At 38.6% G+C, this 8,886-nt stretch overlaps 1 protein-coding gene and 1 pseudogene across 1 annotated transcript; both read left to right on the top strand.

Moving 5' to 3' along the window:
• The first annotated feature begins 1,452 nt into the window (after positions 1–1,452).
• Positions 1,453–7,093, top strand: LOC119242614 (alpha-globin transcription factor CP2-like). The gene is made up of 4 exons (XM_037508146.2): positions 1,453–1,579; positions 1,977–2,119; positions 4,237–4,288; positions 4,683–7,093. Exons 1-4 carry the CDS (start codon positions 1,456–1,458, stop codon positions 4,718–4,720), a joined length of 357 nt encoding a protein of 118 aa, XP_037364043.1. The 5' UTR covers positions 1,453–1,455; the 3' UTR covers positions 4,721–7,093.
• Positions 2,948–4,223, top strand: LOC119242613 (mediator of RNA polymerase II transcription subunit 4-like; annotated as a pseudogene).
• Positions 7,094–8,886: the final 1,793 nt, after the last annotated feature.

Here is an 8,886-nt window from a genome sequence, read left to right as displayed (position 1 = left end):
GGCTGTGTGCACACAACATGTCATAACTGGCATTTATTGAGGAAGACGAAGGTCAAACTCCTTACAACCCCCATCCTACCAGGGAACAAATTCCAATAACAAAAAAATAAGCATTCTAAGGGCAACGTTTACGTGTCCCAGAATCTTTCTTTTTTTTAAGTGTTTAAAGGGAGTTTAGAGGGCCTCCCCTGTGGCGCAGCAGTTGAGCACTGGGTTGTGAAGCTGCCCGCAGTCTCTGTAGCACCGGTTCGATCCCTGGCTGCTCCCCGGCCACCGGAGGAGGGTTCCACATGGCGCGCAGACCTCTCCTGCCGCCCGCTGCTCCCCTCAGCAGTGTACTTCGGTCCTTCTGCCTGCTCTGCTCCCTGCTCTGGCTCTGGTGAATTCTCTCACCCTCCCGCGCTTCTGACTGTACCCAGTGCTTGTATAAATAAATAAATAAATCTTTAAAAAAAAATAAAGGGAGTTTAGAAATAGGAAGGAATGAGGTGATCAGATCAATAATTGGATACTGTTGTCTAAAAGATACGAACAGAAAGAAGTCTTAAACTACTTAGGAGAATGTAATGAGGAAAATAAGATTGTCTGGTTCACTGTTTTGGCACGCTTAAGAAAAAGGCGTATCTTGAACCTGATTCATAAAACAGTAGATCACACATTCTGAATATTTGTAACCTTTACACTGAAGGTCAAATGATGGTAGTGGCCACATGTGAGTGAGTGACAGTCAAGGTCAGCTGACTGTGGTTTTTAAGAGTGATATATGCCAGCTCTGAATTTTTTTAAGGAAAGGCAAAAATTCAGAGGTTTATATGATACCTTCTACTAGATACAATTCAGTTTAAAGAAAAAAACAAAACTTAATATTCACCAGCTGGGAACTAATAAAACATAGCAAATGAGGGCCTCCCTGGCAGTGCAGGCAGTTGAGCACAGTACTGTGAAGCTGTCCGCAGCCTCTGCGGCATGGGTTTGATCCCGGCCAGCCAGGGAGAAATCCACATGGTGCAGCAGACCTCTCCTGTCTCGCCCACTGCTCCCCTCAGCAGTGTATTTCGTCAGTCTGCCTGTTCTGTTCCCCGCTCTGTCTCTGGTGAATCCTCTCACCCTCCCGCACATCTGGCCTGAGCCCCAGCTCTTGTATGCATAGATAAATAAATCTTTTTTTAAAAAAGAAATGCATATTGGGCCTCCCCTGGTGGCGCAGCGGTTGAGCACTGGGCTGCGAGGCTGCCCTCAGCCTCTGCAGTGCTGGTTCATTCCCCGGCCACCAGCGAGGGTCCAACAAAAAATAAATAAATAAATAAATAAATAAATAACATAGCAAATGAGCTGTCCATGGACTGCTAGTATTCAACCCCTGCTCTGTAGCATTAACGTAGACATACAATTTCTCCTTTAAAATTTGTTTACCATGAAAACTGTAAGACTAACAACCTTTTTTCCCTCCTCAGGATGGTGCGGCCACGACTGACCATTTATGTTTGTCAAGAGTCCTTGCAGTTGAGGGAGCAGCAGCAACAGCAGCAGCAACAGCAGCAGAAGCATGAGGATGGAGACTCAAATGGTACTTTCTTCGGTAGGTCGTTTTGGATGGGCCAAATGTGAAGAGATGACTTCTGAGCATGCGTGTTGGCAATTTACCAAAAGCACATTTAGCATTTGCTAGAGGCAAAGGTGATTGCTAATGTATATTGGAGTTCCTAATATATGCCAGGCACTCTTCTCAAGCACTTTTACATACTTTAATTTTTTGCAACAAATATCTCTTCTTTGCAGTAGATGTTATTATTATTACCAATATTTAGATGAGGAAAATGAGGCTGTGTTAAGTAACTTGCTAGCAAATGGTAGAGTTAGGATTTGAATTCAGGCAGTCTGACTGAGCCCTTCAGAAAAGTGGATGTTGCTGGTGCTCAGATTAACTAAGAGCAAAGGAGCTTTGTATTGACTGTCCTTCCTTTGTCCTTTTGCAGTGTATCATGCCATCTATCTAGAAGAATTGACTGCTATTGAATTGACAGAGAAAATTGCACAGCTTTTCAGTATCTCGCCTCACCAGATCAGCCAGATCTACAAGCAGGGGCCAACAGGAATCCATGTGCTCATCAGTGATGAGGTACTTTTTCAGGCGACAATACGTTTGTCAAGGCACATGGCAAGAGTGAGAGTAGTTCTACTAAGGCAGAGTGCTGTTTTCTAGATCACAGATTTTCAAGTGTTTTGCTTGCCCTACTTCCTAAAATAATTTTACAACACCATGTATCCCCTTGCACATTATTAGTTGACTTAATATTTTTTGTTTTCTGCTTAAATAATTGAAAAAGTTGTAATTTCTGGAATATTGTATGACATTTAGGGCCTCCCAGTGGCGCAGCAGTTGAGCGCTGGGTTGCGAAGCCTGCCCACAGGCTCTGCAGCGCCGGTTCGATCCCCGGCCACCGGGTGAGGGTCCCACATGGCGCACAGACCTCCCCTGCCGCCGGCTGCTCCCCTCAGCAGTGTTATTTCGTCAGTCTGCCTCCTGTGCTCTCAGCTCTGACTCTGGTGATTTCTCTCACCCTCCCACGCTTCTGACTACCCAGTGCTTGTATAAATAAATAAATCTTTAAAAATATATATATATTGTATGACATTTAAAAATGTCATACACTTTCTACCTATATACAAGAGTTATTTAACACTATTATCATCCATTGAAAAGAAAATATATTAATGTACTTTTCTTTAACAGAATTTTATATCATTCTTTGTGTCCTTGAATACATGTTTCCATTCATCCTCCACATAGAATTTTGCCTCACCTACCTTTTCTGCTTGAACATCTTTTGTTAATTATCCTACCATATTTCTTTGAAACGAAAATTTATTTCAGCTAAAAAACTTGTTTCAATAAAAAATTTGATCAGTTATTCTGAATAGAATTATCATCGTAATGTTACAATCAATTAAGACAACATGTATTACATATTTTGTAAAGTAATTATTAGACATTAAGAAAAGTATTTCTTGCTCTGAAACCTGACGGTCCTTGGACCAGCAAATGACTGCACACACTCTGGCTGCAGGGGTGGTCAGGGACCTGGCACCGTCTTTGAGTGGCAAGAAGGAGCAGTTGATGTCTTTGCTGGAACAGCTGGAGGCCTTATCTAAGGTTCCTACAGAAATGCTGGCAATTTTGAGAAACTAAAAGTTGTTACAATCTAGAGGAGAAACCAAGTACTAGCTTTTTTAGTTCACATAGATGGGGGATTTCAGGAACTGATGAAACTGGCACTAATTCAGGGAAGAATCCATCATGAAATGCAAGTTTTAGACAAGAGGTAAAGGAGAGCACAGTGATATTCAGGACTGCAAAAACAGTTAAAGGAAGCAGAAATGCTCCCAACAGCTATTTCCCAAACGAAGGAAAAACTCAAAGAAAAAGTAAGGAAGGGTGTTGTCTCCTCTGAAGAAATAGTGAAGTATGCATATAGGATTAGTGAAGATAATTCTGTGTGTGTCGCACTGACCTGGGCTTCAGGGGACCCACAGAGGCCATATCCAACTTAGCGATGAGAAGTGGATTATTGGATCAAATGAGCAGTCCTTCCTATAATGGTATGAAGGGTCATTTGCCAGGGATGCACTTGTGGCAGGCAGACCGCCAGATATCCTTGTTCCACAGTGTCCAAAAATTATACAGTGATGTTATAAAAAAGTATTTTGAATCTCCAGTCACTTGACAATCTGATTAGGTCACTCTTTAATTCTGATGAAAGGAAACCACGTGACTCACACGAGTTTGTTGTCCAGTAATCATAGTTCACATTTGCATTTACACTTTGGCATCCTAGAGCCTTTAATACTCCAGGGCAGTGTATCTTAGTAGGATTCCAAGAAGGTGAGACTCATGCCTTTATTTCGTAAACTGGGAAAAGGTGTTTGAGAAGGGAAAGTGGCAAAGGAAATCTGAACAGGTGGTTTTAGGAAAGAATGCATATGAGAGTTGAGGACCTAGAAGTCAGTTTTCCATGTAGTTCTATAATGTCTGTAACCCTTGGAAAATATTGGGATTAACCCAGAAATACTACAATTTAAAAATCATTGTTTTAGTCTGCTTAGTTTTTTAAACCTAAAAATTAAGCGAATGACAATATAACAAGACAAAGGATTGTTTTTATTTAAATCTAATGTCAAAATAGATACAACAAACCAAAGTTTCTAATAATCAGCAGATTTTCTTGCATTTTGCAGATGATACAAAACTTTCAGGAAGAAGCTTGTTTTATTCTGGACACAATGAAAGGTAATACAATAGTAAAACAAATGCTTTTCTGTAAGGCATTTAAGAGCTTTTTAAATATTTCTTTGTGAAAAAAAGGGAAGTATCAACGACCTTATCTGAAGTAGAAAAAGTGACATTAGAGATCGTTTCTCTGTATGAATTCTTCTACTCTGCCATTATCAGAGTAGAAGTGTAAGTGATGACTCTGTCATTCTGTTCCCCCTTCCTTGGAGAGATGAGGAAATTGAGTCATGTTTTATAATATGTATTGATTATATGTCCTGTGATAATTAATAGGCATACTGTCCTTTGCCCTGCTGTATTTTTTTTCCTTCTCAAAAGAACCTTACCATTCTTTTTTCTCCTATGTTGTAGAGGTAACTGAAGATTTTTTTTCTCTCTCTCTCTTTTACAGCAGAAACCAATGATAGCTATCATATCATACTGAAGTAGTTGTGGGGCCTTCAATCCTCAGTGACTTCTGCTTCCTTCACCTCTTGGAAACTTCCCTCTCTTGGAAGGGGTGAAAATGGAAATATGAAGGTCTGCAGGAACCTGACTCATCTGACTGTGTGGGGAGTCCAGGCGGTGGAGGCAGAATCCCAGCCATTTGTGTTGATGCACGCTCTTGTAGCACACAGATTACTGCCCAACATGCATTTCTGCAGCTATTTCTTGGTTGAAATTTCTGGACCCTGTCATTGTTGAATATTATTAGAAACTACATACCATCTAGGCTGTATGTAGGGCGTGATAATGAGAATTGTGTGATGTTTAATGGAAAGATGTTAAATTTTTGTAATATGGAGCCATGTAATTTTTTCTAATATAAAAGTGAACACCTATATTCCTAAGACTAGATCCTCAATCTCTTTTTGCATCACACTTAGTGGCTTTTTGCCACAATTGGGCCCTGAAAACCTCATGAAAGGAAAAATTTGTTCCCCTTTAATATTTTAGCTTACATTTATTGAGCATTTACTTGTGCCGAACAGATCAATTCTTTAAATGGATTATCTTGTTTAAATCTCAATAACCCCAGATTAAGTAGGTAATGTTGATCCCTAATTGAAGATAAGGGACTAGAGACACATAGTGGCTAAGTTCTTGCTAAGTAATAGGTAGGCAACCAGGAGGTAGTGGCACTGAAATCCAAACCCAGGCTGTCCGGCTCTTGATAACCACCACCCTTCACTGCAGCCCCCCTGCTTGCCATCCTTTCTTACTGTGGCTCTTCTTGTGAACAGGCGATAACTGATAAAAATTGAGAAATCAACCACTGAAAGGGATAAACCTAGTGATGAATGCATCAAAGGCGACACAAAATAAAAGCGTAGATGCTTTTTAAGCATCATCAGTCATCTGATTTATAGAATCTGAGGTGGTGAAAACTAGGGATTATTTGTAACTCCTAAAATTCATTGTTCTTGAATGATATCAAACTATTGAGTTTGGCTAACATCTGCTTTCTGATTATACGTTCTACATCTTACTTCTTGCAGTGTTCTTTTATATAAGCATTACAAGAAGTTCATTCCAATCCCATTCATACTTTTAGATATTTTAAATTTTTTCTTTAGAGAGAGAGAGAATGTGCGTGTGTGTGTGTGTGTGTGTGTGTGTAAAAGACTAGGGGTCCTCTTTTTTTTTTTCATATGTACAGTTTTATCCAGAAATCTCTTTACACATTATGTTGAAGTGAAAAAAGATAATGTTCGGAGATTCTGTATTGGGCTTGGATGTGTGTGTGTTTAAAGCATTTGATGAAGTTTAAATGTTTTTATACAGAGATTTTTGTTCATTAAAATCAACCGGCAATATGGTCTGATTTCTTTCAGTTTGAAACAAATTGAAAACTTTGAAACCAGAAAATCAAGTCAAATGACCTGGGCAACTTGACACATAGGCCAAAATACTTTTTTAGGGAATGATTACCAGATGTCCCAGCTGTGGGGGGATATTTCTAGTTGTGTTATGTTTTTAGGACTGGTTCTCTGCTTCAGGGAAGTCAGTTCTCTTCTTAGCAGGCTGCTACTGGGTTGGGTTTTTTTTCTTCTTATTCTATCTGAATGCTAGGCTGAGAGGATTTGACTAGATCACTGTTAAGGTCCCTTCTAAATTTGAAACTGGCTCTTGTTTACTGCAAATGATACACACAGTGCTATTAATATATTTACTATAAATTATACTTACTAAGTTTTACTTGGAGTTGGGTTTTTTTAAGAGTAATCTTCAAATTGATAGAGATGTATTTATATGACTTTGTAATTACAGATCCTTAAGTTATCCAGAAATTCTCTTAGACTTTCTTTAATTCTAAAAAGAATACTTATAGTGCCAAAGCTGTATAATTTATAAAAATTGGTATTGTGTTAGAATATTTTGATTATTCAACTTTCTTTAAAAAACTGAATCTTCCTCTCAAGTAAATGTAAATTTAAATTATCTTTTTCATTATGAAAGTAATACCTAAAGTGATAGATTCAAACAATAAAGAAGGGTATAACTTTTTCTACTGACCTCCTACTTCTATTGCAAAAAATTTATCCCACTCTCGGGCTCATGTTACACTAATGATCTGCAAGTTTTCTTTTGAAATTTTGAATGTCCTCCTATATTAGAATGTATAGTTATACATCATTCTCTTTTTTAAAATAACCATTCCTCATGGATGCAATTTAGGTTAAGTCATTTTGAACATGCATCCTTGTAAGTTTTTTGCTTGTATCTGTAAAATATATTCCTAGAAGTAAAATTTGCTAATTTCATCTTTTTTAGAATGTGACAGTTGATATTTAAAATAAAATACAAAATACATGATTTAATGTTTCTCTTACTGTGAAGGTATATGAAGGTGAGAATAGTTAGATTTTAGACCCTCCTGAGAACTGCAACAGCATCCTGTATGACAGGACTGTATAGTCTGTTGGAAGTGTAATAGGTCCCATTTAGGAGAATCTGATGTATAAAGATCTGCTCATTAAAAGGGAGTTATTGGGAAATTAAGGGAGTGGTGGAATCATGGCAGGACTCTAAAAATGAAGTATTAGTCACGACATGAAATGTGGCTATTATAAGAATGTCCAATATGTCCAATGAAGTTTGCCTACATGAGTGATTTATTTAAGATGCCATTTAAAGGGGGGAAGAAAAGGAGTTGGTCATATTGTCTAGGAGATTACAGTACAACAGACACAAGACAAATGAGAAACGGGGCAGGTGTTCTGATTCCTGGGGATCTTGGGCACAGTCAGGCACTGCCTATGTTGAGCATGATCTCCCACTAAGGTGGAGGCACATGCAGAAGCTTAGCAAAGGGAACTAAGCTATTTCTAATTTATGCCTGATGAATGTTCTGGAAACCCTTTGTACCTCCAAGGACTCTGAGAAAGTCTTTTGTATAAGGTTGCTGTGGAGATTTGGGCTGTCTTACAACTACCATGAGGAATTAAATGAAACTTCAGCATTCAGTTTTGAAAGTAACACAAATTTTGGTGCAAACCTTTGACATCAGAGCTGAGCTGCTTCCCTCTTCCCTGTAGCTTTTGTCTCCAGCTAGTACCTAACAATTCCACAGAGCTTGGGGCCCAAACGATGAAGCTGAGCGATATTTTATCAGTTTATTGAATCATTACTCAGCTTCCTGGGCCATGGGTAGTTCCTTTATAGGAATGTGTTATGGCCTCTTGGTCCCAGGTGAGAATTCCATTCCCAACAAAATGGCACAAATGTCCCCCAAGCCACATCATTTATATACTAATTCTTAGAGAATAATCCTACATAATTCTGCTTTTTTTTTAAGATTTATTTATTTTTATACAACAGCTGGGGTACAGGCCAGAATTGTGGGGGGTGAGAGGATTCACCAGAGACAGAGTGGGGAGCAGAACAGGCAGATCTACTGAAATACACTGCTGCGGGGAGCCAGGAGCAAGCCAGGAGAGGTCTGCTGCGCCATGTAGGTTAGCATCCATGCCGGGGATTGAACTCATGCCACAGTGGCTGGCTATAGTTTGATAGCACTTAGACTTTAACCCCTGTGCCACAAGGGAGGGCCAACCTTTTACTTTTTCAATAGATACAGATCAATTTGTGAATATCCTTTTTGAAACTCCTTGATAACATCCATGTAGTTTCTGCATTGTTTGTACTCTTAAATTGCTATGGCTCTCTCCAGATTTTCACACATTGCCCTCTTGGTGTGTGGAATTAGTCATGAAGAACTAATTTGACTTGAGCTATATTATAATTAAATATAAATTACAATTAAATGTCAACATACAACTTCAGGACAAAATCTGTAGGTTCTGTATCAGAAAAGTAAATACAGTACCTTAGATTTTTAACTCTTTTTCTTTAAGAAGCTTGCCTCATAGTAGTATTTTTTACCTCCTCACCTCCCAGTGCATTATTGTTTATCTTTTGGTGTTTAAATCCCAGATCTTAATATTTTTTTTTTCTTTTTTCCTCCCCCCACCTCTTAATCTTTTTTGCTAGAATAGACCCTGGACCATATAATCTCTTAAATTTCAACTTTCTCATTTTAAAAAGGAGATAATACTGAATTGATAGGTTTGTTGGAAAGTTTAAAAAGGATAATGAGTATAAAACAGTTTTAT

The sequence above is a fragment of the Talpa occidentalis genome, unplaced genomic scaffold (assembly GCF_014898055.3).
Source record: "Talpa occidentalis isolate TD23 unplaced genomic scaffold, MPIMG_talOcc4v2.1 talOcc4.1239, whole genome shotgun sequence".
Taxonomy (NCBI): Eukaryota; Metazoa; Chordata; class Mammalia; order Eulipotyphla; family Talpidae; genus Talpa; species Talpa occidentalis.
Note: the sequence above shows the minus strand (reverse complement) of the source record. Positions and strands in the feature narration are given on the sequence as shown.

Bases quoted from the DNA above. Each gene is read 5' to 3' on its own strand.
- LOC119242614 (XM_037508146.2), top strand. From the start codon at position 1,456: ATGGTGCGGCCACGACTGACCATTTATGTTTGTCAAGAGTCCTTGCAG. The intron at 2,120-4,236 runs GTACTTTTTCAG...TGCATTTTGCAG, and splicing joins ATGTGCTCATCAGTGATGAG to ATGATACAAAACTTTCAGGA. The intron at 4,289-4,682 runs GTAATACAATAG...TCTCTTTTACAG, and splicing joins TATTCTGGACACAATGAAAG to CAGAAACCAATGATAGCTAT.